The sequence below is a fragment of the Meles meles genome, chromosome 2, assembly GCF_922984935.1.
Source record: "Meles meles chromosome 2, mMelMel3.1 paternal haplotype, whole genome shotgun sequence".
NCBI classification, from domain to species: domain Eukaryota; kingdom Metazoa; phylum Chordata; class Mammalia; order Carnivora; family Mustelidae; genus Meles; species Meles meles.
In genome coordinates, this window is record NC_060067.1 from 137,702,930 (window position 1) to 137,719,620 (window position 16,691).

Consider the following 16,691-nt stretch of genomic DNA (forward strand, 5'->3'; position numbering starts at 1 on the left):
TAAAGTAAATTGACAAACTGATTTGTTAGCTTAAAAAATGAATTTAAAATGTTTTGACCCTTAAAGAAGAACACATAGAAAATAGCCTTCTGGTTTCAAAATTAGTACTCACGGCATTGAATTTGTTTTACACTATTTATAGATTACAGAGTGTTTAAAAAAGTTTTCTGTTCCAAGTGTGTCCTAACATTTTTTAAATTGGTGAATTACTACTTAAATAATTGACAGTACACACTTTGAAGGAATAATTTTCCCAAGTGAAGGTTCTTTGCCTCAGGGTATTAAAAGATAGAGCTATTAGGGATGTGGAAACAGGGGGCATGCATTCAATGTTTGTTGTGTCTGAAGTATACTCCAATAGTGGGATATTTGGATCAACAGTGATAGATGAATAAGAATGGATAATAACGCAAATTTAGGAAAAACAAAAATAGTAACAAAAACATTTTGAAAGGCCACCAAGAAGATTAATGATTACAGACTTGAAAGCTGCTCCAGGAATAGGCCACATTTTATGTTGGCCTGTTCACATTGTGTACTGATCTCTAAATCGTGCTAAATCACCTGGATCTAAATCCATGGAAATTAGAACAGAGATGTACCAGTGTCCCAGGAGGCTGAAACCACATCTGCCTTAACAGTATTTCATTTATCCTCTCTGTAATTTTCATAATTTTAGGCTGTACTATGGAATATCAGTCCTGCTTTAAAAGAATAAAGGATTTAGCAAGAGTTAAGAAGAGTTTTGAATATCTTGTGACTTTTTAAACAATGTCTATTTATCATCTGGTGGTGAATTGGCAGTGATCTAGTAAATTAAAATAAATAAAACTATCTTTTGTGGCCTACCAGTCTGCCTGACATCTATCCGCTATAGGCTGTTGTATGGGAATTCATAAAAATTTGCTCATACAGCATTAAGAAATAGTGCTTTGACATCAAGTGCTTCAATATTTTAATAATTTTGCAAGTATGTAATATAAATGAAGTTTTTCTTTAGTGCATTTTGACTTCAGGCATATTTACACAAATATGTAAATAAGACATTTTAACTTAGTCTTTTAAGGGGAAATGATTCCCTGACCAAGGACTTCTGTTTCACAGAATGTTTTAAATGTCACTGCAGGCTTGGAGCAAAACAGCACAGTTAAAGGAAAAGTACCTCTAAAATTCTCAGGGCAAAATGAGAAAAATCGAGTTCCCAGAGCTGCGACATCAAGAACTGAAAGAATATGGCCGGGAGGTGTTATTCCTTATGTCATAGGAGGCAACTTCACTGGTAAGATATTCCCGGAGTGTTTATTTTTATAAGGAAATATTATAGAGATTAAGTGTGTATTGCTCCAGAATATTAATATATAGAATATAGTATTAAATCAAACATGAGAAATACTTCACTCATCTTGGTTGTTGGTTTAGAAAGTCTTTGAAGTTGAAGAATATGTTTAGTCTTGAGTTCTAAGAATCTAAATTACTGTTCCAGTTTTTAAACTGACTTGCAAATGTGCCCATCAAGTCAGGAAGCTGGTTTCTCTTCAACTATCAGGAAGAATGTATGTCTTGTTGATAGAGCCTTGTACACCCATATCTGTAGGGATAGTGAGCTTGAACCTTCTGATTATAAGGTGAGTGTCCATTCTTAAGAGTGATCACCTGTGGTGCTCTCGGCTAATATTTGTTGGTTGATGAGAGTGATGGTGTCTGAACTGCCCTGCAGACTCAGGATGGAGAAGCCAACATGTAGCACTGCTCCCCAAGGCAGACATTTTATTTTATTAACATCCTGCCATTTTTCCAGGCAGTCAGCGAGCCATGTTCAAGCAGGCCATGAGGCATTGGGAAAAGCACACATGCGTGACTTTTATTGAAAGAAGTGATGAAGAGAGTTACATTGTATTCACATATAGACCTTGTGGGTAAGTAGAACCAGGGAATGACTTAAGCAAGTGTAGAAGGGGAAAAAGAAAATCCTGAAGTAGGATTTATTTCTTAGTATTTGCCTAGTTAGCATTTTCCCATGAGACTGTGAATTTAACATAAGAAAATATATTTTAAATAAATAAAGTCTTTGATCATAGACCTGTGTACATCTACCCCAAGTGTATTTCTCCACCACATCAAATACTTCTTCTCTTCATGTTGCAACTATAGCAATGGTATTGCCACCATCCCACTCATCTGAATTAGCGACTTCAATAATATTGTCTGGGATTCTCTTGTGCTCCCTCTAAAATCTATGCAATAAGATTCCATTGATATTCACTCTATCTTTTGATTTCTACCTCCATCCCATGTCAGTGCCTCAGTCCATTCGTGTCTTCGTCATGTCAAACTGACCTGTTCCAAATGCTCGACTGTCTTCCCTCATCAATTTACTGCCCCTAGAATTATCTTCAAAGAATACCAGTCAGAGCAAGACATCACCCTTTTTGAGATCCTTCAGTGCTTCCTCGCAGAGTGCTGCTTTCTCGATTGGCTTCTCACGGGATGTTATGTTCCATAAGTTGTGAAATGCTGTGTTAAATTTCAGTAGATATTTCTGCAGCAATGTGCTAATGATCATTATGAATATTCAACCCATCGAAGAGAGTCTAACAGTGTTTTTTAAACTTATTTAAAAAACGGAACATCCATGCCACTCTTTTAAGAGTGAAGAACATATATCAGTATCCCGGAACACATTTTGGGAAATGTTAGCCTGAGAATAAAATCCAGATTCCTTGCTGTAACATTTAAAGAATGCCATGAACTTACCACAACTTCCATGTGCAGCCTCTTCTGCCACCACATGCCATAATCTTGCCAAGTTACAGTAATAGCAGTTCTCCAAGCAACACTGTATACTTAAAGACTTTCTCCTGTGAAAGGTCTCAAACTTCTCTTCCCTCGATCTCCAGTTAGTCGGAACTTACATTTAAATATTTGATGAAATTCAGATTGAACTTTTGCTTGTTCGGGAAGAAAACTTGATAGGATTTGCTGCCTCCTTGACATGGCATGCCCTCCAGAGGCACGTGGGTTAGCACTTAGAGATGTTGCTGTTGATCACTGGATTCCCGTGGTGACGGGCCAGTTCCTCCATTCCTCCATTGTAAAAGTTCCCATCATTGCAAAATAGTGATTTTCTAATGTTGTTCTTTCCTTTTAGTCCTTTTACATTTATTAGCTGGAATCCTCTGCAAAAAGGAATTTTCTCTAATCAGCTCAAACTATTTGAATACCCTCTAGTCTAGTTTTTACATGGAAGTAAAAATAAATGCTTCATTCCTTTGGAGGAAAGAATTCTTGCCCCAATCACATATATTTTTTCCCGGAGAAAATATATATGTCACTAGGTATTGGGGGAGGATTGTGTCATCTGGCTTTGCTCTACCGCATATTCATAGAACATTTAACCTCACTTAAAAAGTAATGGATTTTAATTTTGACTATATCTGGTGGCATTAAGAAAAATTATACATGGTTACCTTCCTATATTGTTTTGGATAATGTCATGATTTTTTAACTTTGACATGTTCAAGTAATGTTTTTTTCTAAATCACTAAATTTTAGCTTGACAGGTTTTGGTTATATTTGAAATGCCTCCTAGTTCTTGATATCTAATATTTAAAACATCCAAATCTATACTCTTCTTCCTTCCTTTTGGTTATCTAATAGGAATGGATACAGCTCAGCTTACATGTTTCTAAATACATAATGTATTCAAATCAATACATCTTTCCTTTATCTTCAATTTTGTAGAGCCAATACAAATGAAACATTGGCATTTATTACTTTATTGATAAATTTGTTTGTAACAAATTTGTATTTATACTCAGTTTCTTTCATTAATTTGATTTTTTTTCAAAATTTTTCATTTTACTTGTTTTATTCTACTAGACTATTTTTCTCCATTCACTATCATTTTTTTCATGTATTTGCTTGTGCTTTTCTGCTTCCTTGTAATGCCTTTGCTTCCATTGTTATCGTGGAAATGGTTCACATTTCTGAGCCATTTCTGAGCTTCCCTCAGTGTGACTTTGCTTTACCTTCAGTCAAGATTATATTACATATTTCCACTGTTGGTTCATATGTCTGCCTTCATTTGTGATGATAGGTTGCTTGTCCCTTCATCTCTCAGAACACCCAGTTCACTGCTTTATAGATAGGTGATCAAGAAAATATATTTTTTAAGATTTTATTTATTTATTTTGACAGAGAGAGAGAGATCACAAGTAAGCAGAGAGGCAGGCAGAGATAGAGGGGGAAGCAGGCTCCCTGCTGAGCAGAGAGCCCGACACAGGCTGATCCCAGGACTCTGGGATCATGACCTGAGCCGAAGGCAGAGGCCTAACCTACTGAGCCACCCAGGTGACCCGATCAAGAAAATACTGACAATTTACACACCAGCTGAAGCACATTGTATGTAATTCTAAAAGAAAAGAATGTAAGAATTTAAAGAGGTTTTGAAGAGCATGTACTTTAATGATGACTTCAATGATTTTAGAGAAATGGAAACTGAAGTTGTAAATTGCCCTCAAATCCTTAAATCTATAATTATACTACTGAAATCAAACTTTTGAGTATTTATATATACATATAATATATAATATTATGTGATTGTTATTGTAATAATGTTGCATTTGGTGATTTGTTTTGTACTCAACTTCCTTATATTGTATTTTCAATGATAGGAAGGATGATATATTTTATAGGAATTGATCATTGTCTTGCTAATCACTTGTGACTTCTAAATTTCATTTAGAATTACCATTATTGGCCATAGTTTCATGAAACAGTTATTTTATCATTACGGGGATTTTTTTCTATGATAATGCTGCATTTACATCCTGTAAAAATTAATCAAAATTATTAAAGAGTTTGACAGTTGGTATTGCACAAAACACTGAGGGCCACTGCAATAAGATCTATGTCAAGTCAAACACATAACACTCCTATTGGACTTCGATATTGTGTCCTTTATCTCATAAGAGCTGTTGCATTTAATAATATCTAGTATAAATCTCCATTGAATATGGAGAGCCTGTAAGTTAGTGCCATTGATATTGAGGGCAACATTTGCTAGTACTATATCTGGCTTGTAAGATGGTAGGCAAACACATCTTACCACTTTATATCACTTTCACTCTTTTTGGGGGGAAGATTTTATTTATTTATTTAAAGATGGAGAGAGAACACAAGCAGGAAGTGGGGCAGAGAGGAAGAGAGCATCCCAATCAGACTCCCCACAGAGCATAGAGCCTGACATGGGGCTCTATCCCATGACCCTGGGATCATGACCTGAACAGAAATCAAGGGCTGGGTGCCTAACTGACAGAGCCATTTAGACTGTCCCTCACATTTATCATTTTTTATCTTAGCTTACCCACTAAGGCAACTTGTAGCTATTGTAGTTTTTAAAAATAAAAGCTAAAATAATGTCTTCCATATTTATAGGAGAATTATTAAATATGGAGCCACTCTTGTACCATTTAGAACATTGTATTTCCCACCTTATTCTACTAGAACAGCTTTTATGCAATAAATATTTATTGGGTGCCTAATTTCATATCAAGTCTTTGGTAAATGGGAAAATGATAAAATTAAAAAAAAACACAAGGTCAAGGTCAGAACTTTTCAGCATATGATATGTTTGAGCCATCTTCAGTGGTGCATGTGCTTTAACTCTCCATATATTGGCAAAAAGTTTAACTTAACTATAAATATTTTTTCAATGAATATTTATTGTCATCAGTGGCATATATTGTACAAGATAAGTAATCATCAGCAAAATATGAGATCACTTTATAACAACTTGTTTGATTTATTTCTTTGTAAGTCAGAAATTTACATAGCTGAATTTGTCTATTGTACAACTTTATATTGCTGAATATCCTCTACTTATTTTATTTTTTACAGTGTTACATTAGTTTCACTAATGTAATCACTAGTAGTGATTACACAATTCCATACATAACCTGGCTTTTATCACTAGTGCCCTCCTTAATCTGCGTCACCTACTTAGCCCAATCCCTACCCTCTTTCCCTCTGGTAACCATCAGTTTGTTCACTATAGTTGAGTCTGTTATTGGTTTCTCTCTCTCTCTTTTTATCTCCTTCCTCATTTGTTTTGTTCCAAAATTCCACATGTGAGTGAAATCTTACAGTATTTGTCTTTCTCTGACTGACTTATTTCACTTAGCATAATACTCACTAGATCCATTCATGTTATTGTAAATAGCAAGATTTCATTCTTTTTTAATGGCTGAATAGAATTCCATTGTGTATACATACCACAACTTGTTTATCCATTGATTAGTCAATGGACACTTGGCTGCTTCCATATCTTGGCTATCATTTTCTAAATAATGCTGCTGTAAACACAGAGAAGCATGTATCCCTTTGAATTATTGATATTGTATTCTTTGGGTAAATAAGTAGTGCGGTTATTGCATTGTAGGGTAGTTCTATTTTTAATTTCTTGAGTAACCTCTATACTGTTTTCCAGAGTGGCCACACCAGTTTGCCTTCCCACCAACAGTGCATGAGGATTATTTTTTCTCCACATCCTCTCCAATACTTCTTGTTTTTTGTGTTGTTGATTTTAGCTATTCTGACAGGTATGAGGTGATATCTCATTGTAGTTTTGAATTATACTTTTCTGATGGTGAGTGATGAAATATTTTCATGTGTCTGTTAGCTCTCTGAGTATCTTCTTTGGATAAATGTCTGTTCATGTCTTCTACCCATTTTTTAATTAGATTTTTTTCTTTTTGGTGTTGAGTTTTATAAATTCTTATATATTTTAGGATGTAGCCCTTTATTGTATATGTCATTTACAAATATATTCTCCCATTCAGTAGGTTGCCTTTTAGTTTGTTGACTGTTTCCTTCACTGTGCAAAATCTTTTTATTTTGTTGTAGTCCCACTAGTTTTTTTTGCTTTTGTTTCCTTTGCCTCAGGAGACATATCTAGAAAAATGTTGCTAATAGCCAATGTCAAAGAGTTACTGCCATATTCTCCTCTAGGATTTTTATGGTTCCAGTTCTCACATTTAGGTCTTTAATCCATGAATATCCTCTATCTTCTACTAGATAGTTTCTTGAACAATCTTACTTTTTTCCTATCCACTAATTTTTAATGATTCTGTAAAATAACTAACCAAGCAAATAAACTTAGGGTTAAGTTAATTTAACTATTTTCTAGATTTTGTATTTTAAATTGTATTTACTAGTTACTAGTTTACAGTTAGGCAGAGGAGGCGTGCTAGCCAGGATTCTTGCTTGCAAACAACAGAGGCTGGTTAATTTAAGCAGAAAAAAAAATGACTCGTTGGATTATTAGATAATTTATAGAATCACACCAGCGGAAAAAGTGGAGAGCCAGGTGGAGGGAGGTATCTCAAGAAGAGCATGTTTAACCCCTTGTCATAGGCATCTTCACCACTGTTTTGGATGCTTCTCACTCACCACCAGAGTCTTAGTTCATTCCTGCACTTTTGAGATCTGTTCTTTCAACAAATATTTATTAATTTATTTATTTCAAAAATGATCTTTTTCCAGTTTTATTATAATATAAATGTCATGGAACACTGTATTTATTTAAGGTGTATACTGTGATGGGTTGATATATGCATATTTTGTGAAATGAGTCCCACAATAAATTTAGTTAACAGTCTTCATCTCCCATAGTTGCAACACTTTTATTTTCTTGTGATGAGAACTTTTAGATCTGCTCTTTTAGCAACTGTCAAGTATATGATATAGTATTAACTTTAGTCACCATACTGTACATTACCTCCTCAACACTTGTAACTGGAAGTTTGAACTTTTGATCCCCTTCTTTGACCCACCCTACCACCTCCCACCCCAAGTGCTTGCAACGACCAATCTGTTCTCTGTATCTGGTGAGCTGTACTATGTGCCTGACTATATTTTAGGGACCAGAGATATCAGTATACAAAGCATGTAAGTTGTCTGCCCACAAATAGCTTACATTCTAGAATGGGGAGTCAGGAAAAAAACAGGAAAATCAATGAAATATAAAATATATTAATAGACTATAAATTCTAGGACAAAAAGGAAAGCAATATAAATGAGATAGAAAGGTATTTGCACAAAAACTTGAAAAAGAATATGAAATGAGCCATATGGCTATGTGGGAGAACAAAGTTCCCAATAGAAGAAGTACTTAGCCAGGAAAAAGGCTTTAAGGCAAGAGCATGTCTGTATGTTGAGGGCACAACCAGGACACTACATGGCTCAGGAGGTGTAACTGCAGGGACAGTAGTAAGATATGGGACTGGATGGTAAGACATTTGTGTGTGAAGATTGTATGGGATCTCACAGTTATTTGTGAGTACTTCAGATTTTCCTCTGAGTAAAAGAGAAAGCTCGTATTAGTTAGCTGACATGATTTATGTCATTTAATACATGACCCTTCAATCCCAGTGGCCTTGAATAACAAACACTTATTCCTTGTTTATACTGCCTGTCCATCACTTGTTGGCTGTATGTCTCTCCAGAGTTAGCACTTTAGAATTCAGTCTGACAGAGGAACCTCTCTTTAGAACATCACAGTATACTGACTATTAAAGATTCTCTCCAGAAATTACACAAAAGTTTGTGCTCACATGACTTTATCTGGAGCAAGTCACATGACCAAACTCAGCCTTAGTGGAGTAGAGAAGCATGATAATCTTCCAGTAAGGGGTAATGAGTATTTTTGAACATTGACACAATTTGCCATATAACCACTGGATAATACAGGGTAGAGAAGAGTCATGATATGACTTCAAATTTTTAAATTACCTTAGTGTTGAGAAAAGACTGATGTGGGGAGGACATCTTTGTGGATGTCATGATGGATTATCTACTAGGCAAAATCGAAAGGTGCTTTGGTCCTGCAGTCTGAGGACCAAAAGTAAGGAATAGCAGGTTTAGATTAACTGATTATTTTCTATGGCTTAGGGAGAGGTGTGGTGAAAGTTTTTCTTGAGAGGACTGATCTTATAGTGGTCAAGCTTTAAAAGCAGCACACAAATTACAAATAAAAAATTAAAAGCTGTATACAATAAAAGGGCATCAACCTGAGCGATATCTGAAACTAAGGTAATACCTAGACATGCTTAAACTACATTTTTGTAAACCTCACATATTACCCTGTCATTCCATACCTAATTTTATGTGCATATATTTAGTTATTTATTCATCTGGGCATCCAGAATTATTCTCTCCCTAGAACCATAGGAATCAAAGTACCACATTTTTCTTCTTTCATAGGATCATTATAAAAGTCAGTGGAAAATATAGTTTTGTTTTCTGTTATGGAATCCATCTTATTTATTGGAAATTGCTATGGGTGAAATTCTTCTTTCCAAAAGTGTTTTAAATTAAATAAGTTGACAATATTGCTTGACTATCTCCCAGATTTTGATTTACAAAGTTTCTTCTTTGAATGTAACCAGCAAGAATGACTCAGTGTGTATAATTTAGTTGCTATGTAGACATCAAGTATTTCAGTTTAACTACCGTTGCTCTATGGTAGCAAATTGTTCAGTTTAAATCTCTCAAAAATTTGCAAATTTTGTGTTTCGCTACATCAAATACTTTACTATTTATGTATGTAATAAATATTTGTGTATAGATTGAAAAATCGTATTAAAAATGGGGACAAAACCAGAATTTCCTGATTTTTTTCCCTTATTGGTTACTTCTTTTTTTCTATTACTGATTTATTAAGCTTCATTAATTGTTATAATAGATCATAAAAAAGTGTATGGTGTAGGTTAAGATGTTTAAGGCATTTAAAGCCTACAGAAATAATTGGAATGACAAATGTTTGTATTTGCAAACCATCAAAAGGACTATCAAATATACTTACTTTGGAAACTGAAAATTTGTGAAATTCCTTTTAATATTTGGGTGATTAATTTTTGGCAATTTCCTCAGTGTTTGGTGTCTTGTCCATCACAATTCCCAACTATTCAAGACCAATTATTTACTGCCCTCTATTGCTGTCTCAAGTGGTGATCCTATATATAACCCATTTTATTGTAAACCTTAATTATTAAAGTTTTAGTTATAATTTTTTTTTCCATTTTATTTATTTTTTCAGCGTAACAGTATTCATTCTTTTTGCACAACACCCAGTGCTCCATGCAAAACGTGCCCTCCCCATTACCCACCACCTGTTCCCCCAACCTCCCACCCCTGACCCTTCAAAACCCTCAGGTTGTTTTTCAGAGTCCATAGTCTCTTATGGTTCCCCTCCCAACTTTTATTTATATTTGCAAATCTCATAATTCTACCAGTTATTGATTTTTCTCCACCAGTTAGCTATTAACCTTAGAAAATTTACCTTTTGAATCTAATTTTCCTCCATTAATTCATTCTTTTAACAGTTTTCTTCTTCAAAATAAATTCTACCTTGAATAGGAAAATAACTCCTTTTTTGATGAGCCATCTTCCTTTCTTTTGTTCTTTTTTCTTTTTCTTTTCTTTCTCTCACTCTCTCATTTTTTTTTTCCTTTAGAGAGAGAGTGTGTGTGTGGGGGTGAGGGGTAGAGGGAGAGGGTGAGAGAGAGAATCTCAAGCAGATTCTGCACTAAACTTGGAGCCTGACATGGGGCTTAATCTCACAACTCTGAGATCATGATCTGAGCCAAAACCAAGAGTCAGGCACTTATCTGACTGAGCCACCCAGACACCCCTAATTCTATTTTTCTTAAAGAGGGAAAATAAAATTTATTTTTATTTTCAAAACCAAAATAATGGATTACTGCCAGATAACTATAGTGACACAGTAGTTACCTAAATAATGTAGATGGATTGTGAGACTAAAAAAAAACTGTATTATAAATGATTGTAGTTTGGTAGATCTTGAGTTTACCTGTATGTTTAAAGTACATTAATCACCATCATAGATAGTTTATTTTCTGAACACTCCTAATAATGATCTAAGGCATATCTTCTAATGTATGAATTAGTGGAAAAACACTTCCAATGATTATGTGGAGACTTTTATTGTCCTATACATTTACCAGGACTAGAAATTAACTGGGTTTATTGAAGAAAGACTGCTTTGCTTCTGAATGTGTTGGCCTTTGTTGTTGATCATAATTATTGACAAGTTTCACTGTAATGTAATTAATCCATCATTGCCATCACCATCTCTGTTTTCTCCTTTATCACAGATGCTGCTCCTATGTAGGTCGGCGGGGAAATGGACCTCAGGCAATCTCTATTGGCAAGAACTGTGATAAATTTGGAATTGTTGTTCATGAATTGGGCCATGTGATAGGCTTTTGGCATGAACACACACGACCAGATCGAGATAATCATGTCACTATCATAAGAGAAAACATCCAGCCAGGTGAGAGGCTTCAGAATATGTTGGGTTTAAGGTTGATGAAATATCTTTTAGTTGTGTTTATACTATTTATGATTTAATTTTTTCTTAAAAAGTGTGAATTGACTTTTTTTGATATGGTAGAATCAGCATTTTGCTGAATAAAAAAAGTGTACTCATGATGGTGTTACATTAAAAAAAAAATTTTTTCCTGTAGACTGGATGATTTTGTACGCCTTTTTGGTTTTTGTTTTTTTTTTTCCTTAAGTTTAGCTGTTTTATTTCTAAACTCTGTGCTTTCCAAGAATGGGCATAGTCTATTAAACCACAAATTAATATTATTTAATTTTTCAAGCATTTTTAATACTTAGCTCTATAATCTAGAAAGGATCTAGTGTTTGGCATGAAACATGCTGCTACCATAGAAATCTATATTATACCAGGGACATTCCTGGAGAAAATTTCAAGGAAATGAGTCATTTTCAGGGTAGTCTAAGTAGTTTCTTTGAAAATTCTCTTTAAACTATCCTAAAGATAAATTCTTAAGAATTTTTTCTGTAGTTGATATTTCGTATAACTAAAATTTAATTTTCTCTGATAATTGACATATGATAATAGCTTTATTTTAAAGCTTTTTATTTAACTTCCATAAATTAATAAAAATCATTACACTTCAGTTACCAAAAGAAAAATTATGTTTTTCGGAATTGCCTTATAAAGTCATATGGACTTCAAATATCAGGCACATAAAAATGCATTTTTATTTCCTTATTTATGACAAGTTTTAAGTTACAAACATTGAATTCCTTAGAATTTCTTTTAATTAAAAGTATTGATTGATTTGCTCATTTCATATTTGGTACTCATTATTTATTGAAGCATTATTAGATGTTGAAAATGCTGTCATGAAAAATATAAAGCCTACTGTGGGGTTTGTGCATATATATATTAATGATTGCAAGTGGATGAGAGAAGCAATAATAGTCATATGGCGAGAATACCATAAAGTTCAAGTAACATGACAAAATGCCTTGGCAAGTCAAGGGAGATGTCACAAATGAACTGAAATTTAGATATAAAGTATAAGTGTTCAGAGTGCTCAGAAGAGAGATAAAATTTCTAAGCTGAAAAAGACATGATGATGATGATAGCTATAATTATAGAAAATTGATTTTTTTTATTTGCTCATTATGGTTGCATGGTAAGTTGCAAGTGGGAGATTAGTTGGTAATTACCAAAGGAGGTTGGATCATAGAGGATCTTCTATATGAAGCTAGGAAACTTAGCTTTTATCTTTTAGCTATTGAAGAGTAATCAAGGATTGAAAGCAGAACAAGTTCAAATTAAAGAAAAAGAAAAAAATAATTCTTTCAGCTTTGGGATCATTAACTGAGAATGGGGAAGTGGAGGTAGGGAAGATGAGCTTAAGGAAAACTATAAGAAAAATAAATGAGTAACTTATAAAAGATGACTAAGTCTCAGTCATGGAAGTGCAGTTCTAGAATAAGAAGGAATAACCTTTCAAAAATACTTTAAGAGAAACACTAACATATGAGGGAAAATCTTCAAGGTTTTGAAGCACAAAGAGCAAAGCAACAGTTTGAAAAGCATCTGGTCCATATGTGAATAGACCCAATTACTAATCTTAAAGTGAACAATAGAGAGGCAGAAATATGTTGGGACTCTTTCCAGGAACAGAAACACTGGCAGGTGAATTTTTGCAATCTCATTCTACCTTGCTAATGCTAATGTTGGTGGGTGTTATTTTGTCAATCTCCCTCCAACCTGCTAGTGAAGGTAGGTATATTACACCTAACCATGCCCCAGCTATACCATAGCCCAATGGGAGAGCACCCTGGATCACACCAAAAACAGGGCCCTGCCCTTCCAAGGAACAGATTTACAACAAGTAGGCAAGTGCTTCATCCCTCATGTTCCATAACCATACCACTGCCAGGGAAGCATCTCCTTTCCTTCTGTGGCCCAGCCATGGCTCTGCCACAGCTGGCAGGTGCATGGGGATACCTCTGGAGCACCTGGCTCTAGTAGTCAGGGAGTTTATGCTCCTGGGCCTCATACATAATCTTCTACACAAAGCCAATTCTTAAGACTGGGAGAGGCAGCTGTTCTGAAAATCAGGCAAAATGAGACAGAGACATATGTTTCAAATGAAAGACAAAACCTCAGAAAATGACTTTAATAAAACAGAGAAAAGTAATCTACCTGATAAAGAGTTCAAAGTAATGTTCATAAAGATGCCCACTGACCTAGGGAGAATAGTGAATGAATGCAATGAGAACTTAAACAGAGAGAGAAAATATAAGAAAGTACCAAATAGAAGTTACAGAGCTTGAGAATACAATAACTAATGGAAAATGCACTAGAGGGGTTCGATAGCAGACTAGATAAAGCAGAAAAATGGTTCAGTTTACTGGAAGATAAAGCAATGGAAGTCACCCATACAGAGCTGCAAAAAGAAAAAAAGAAAAAAACAATTAAAAGGTGAGCTACCTTAAGGGACATATAGGACAACATTAAGCAGAATAATAGCTGCACATAGGGGTCCTAGAAAGAGAAAAGAGAGAGAAAGGGACAGAAAACTTATTTGAAGAAATCATGGATGAAAACTTCTCTAATTTGAGAGTGGAAACAGACATCCGGATCCAAGAAGGCCATAGAGTTCCAAACAAGATGAACCAAAAGATATCTACACCAAGACACATTATAATTAAAATTTGGAAGTTAAATATGAAGAGATAATCTTAAAAGTAGTAAGAGAAACAAGCTTGTTACATACATGGGAAATCCCTAAGGCTATCAGCAGATTTTTCAGAAGAAACTTTGCAGACCAGAGAAAGGTGGCATGCATGACCTATTCAAAGTACTGAAAGGGAAAACAATAACAACAAAATTCTGATCAAGAATATTTTATCCAACAAGATTATCATTCAGAATTAAAGGAAAGATAAAGAGTTTTCCAGAAAAACAAAAGTTAAAAGATTTCATCACCATGAAACTGGCCTCACAAGAAACTGTAAAAGGTCTTTTTTAAATAGAAAAAACATAATGGTAATTAAGGACAATAAAACATATGAAAGTAAAAATGTCACTTTAAAAGGTAAATATATAGTAAAGGTAGTGGATAAATAACTGAAAAAGGTAGTAGGAAGGTCAAAAGAAAAGGGCAAATTAACTAAAACTAAAATAATCAGTTAAAAGATACATAAAATAAAAAGATTGAAAATGGCACATCAAAAACAAAACAGGGAGAAGAGTAAAAATATAGCTTTGGAATATATTCAAATTTAAGTTGCTGTCAACTTCAAATAGACTATTAAGTACATAGGAATATTATATGTGAACCTCACAGTAACCACAAAGCAAAAACTTGTTGTAAATACCCAAAAGAAAATGAGAAAGGAATGTAAATATAACACTGAGGAAAGATATCAAACCACAAGGATAGAGAAAAAGGGAAGAAAGGGACATAGAAGAATTACAAAAACAACCAGAAAATGGCCAACAAAATGACAATAAGTACATACTTATCAATAATTACTTTACATGTAAATGGACTAAATTCTGCAATCAAAAGATATAAAATATGTGAAGAGTTAAAAAATATGCATCTATATGCTGCCTGTAAAAGACTCACTTAATAACTACACACACACAGACTGAAAGTAAGGAATGGAAAGAAAATATTCTGTGCTAACGCAAATAAAAAGAAAGCGGTTTGCTACACTTGTAGACAAAATATGCTTTAAAACAAAGACTAATATAAAAGAGAAAAAGGACACTGCATAATGTTAAAAGGGTCAATATAACACTTATGAATGTATATGCCACCAATGTAGGAGCACCCAAATACATAAATATTAGCATATCTAAAGGGAGAAATTAACAATAATACAATTGTAGTAGGGGATTTTAATGCCTCACATACATCAATGGATTGATCATCCAGACACAGAATCAGTAAGAAAGCATTGGTTTTAAATGACACATTTGTTCAGAAAGACTTAGTAGATATAAAGAGCATTCCATTCTAAAGCAGCAGAATACACATTCTTCTCAATGGTACATGGAACATTCTCCAGGATAGATCACATGTTAGGTTGCAAAACTAGTCTCAGTAAATTCAAGAAGATTGAAATCTTATCAAGCATCTTTTCTGACCACAATGACATGAAACTAGAAATCAAGTGACTGTGGAGTCTTTGTGCTCCAGTACTGCAAGTGCTTCGCCTTAGAGCAGCCTTTCTAGTTTTCCCAAGAGGACATGCCCCGAGTGCGGAAGAGGATTTACAAGGAGCTGTCATGCAAGGCTTCTCATCTGGCCTCTCCTGACCACCCTGAGACTCCAGCGCTGGGGTCCTTTTTTTTTTTCTCTTCTATCAGCGTCGCCTACTGGAGGAAAGCAGAAGTGACCCTGTCCTTATGCTTAGCTGCAGTAGGATTAAAGTAATGGATCTTGCATCTTTAAAAAAAAAAAAACTGAAAAAAAAAACCCACAAAAATGTGGAGATTAAACAACATGTTACTCAAAACCACTGAGTCATTGGAGAATTCAGAAAAGAAATTAGAAAAAAATATCTAGAGACAATGAAAAATAGAAATATGATATACCAAAATCTAGGGGATGCATCAAAAGCAAATATAATAGGTTCATTTCATAGTGACACAGGCCCATCTCAAGAAACAAATAAACAAATGAAAACCTCAAATAAACAATCTAACTTTATGCCCAAGGGAACTAGAAAAAGAAAAAAAAAATGAATCCAAAGTTAGTAGAAGGAAGGAAATAATAAATGAAATAGAACTTAATGAACAATAGAAAAGATCAATGAAACTCTAAGTTGGGTCTTTGAAAGGATAAACAAAACTGATAAGCCTTTAGCTAGATTCACAAAAAAAAAAAAATTAAAAAAGAGAGAGGGGGAGCCCAAATAAAATCAGAAATGAAATAGAAGGTGCAACTGATCTACAGCAATCCAAACGACCATTAGACTACTATGAACAATTAAAGATAAGCGAATTGGGCAACATAGAACTCATTATGTTCCTAGAAACGTATAATCTTCCAAGACTGAATCATAGGGAAATAGAAAATCTGAATATACTAATTATTTATAAGGAGACTGTATCAGTAATTTAAAAGCTACCAACATACAAGGTACAGGACCAGAATGCTTCATTGATAAATTCTATTGAACATTCAAAGAAGTTGTAATATCTATCCTTCTCAAACTAATTGAAAAAAAATTGAAGAGAAGGAAATGTTTCTGAACACATTTTACAAAGTCAGCATTACTCTACTACTAAAACCAGACAAGGACATCACACGCACACACAAAAACCG

General features: G+C 34.2%; 1 protein-coding gene across 3 annotated transcripts in view; it reads left to right on the forward strand.

Annotated features, from left to right (window-relative positions):
* Window positions 1-16,691, forward strand: part of TLL1 (tolloid like 1) — a 219,166-nt gene that overhangs the window by 89,915 nt on the left and 112,560 nt on the right. For all 3 annotated transcript variants that reach the window (XM_045998282.1, XM_045998280.1, XM_045998281.1), the window contains exons 4-6: window positions 1,127-1,279; window positions 1,799-1,916; window positions 11,175-11,353. In XM_045998282.1, the coding sequence (XP_045854238.1) occupies window positions 1,127-1,279; window positions 1,799-1,916; window positions 11,175-11,353 (450 nt within the window). The remainder of the gene's footprint in view (window positions 1-1,126; window positions 1,280-1,798; window positions 1,917-11,174; window positions 11,354-16,691) is intronic.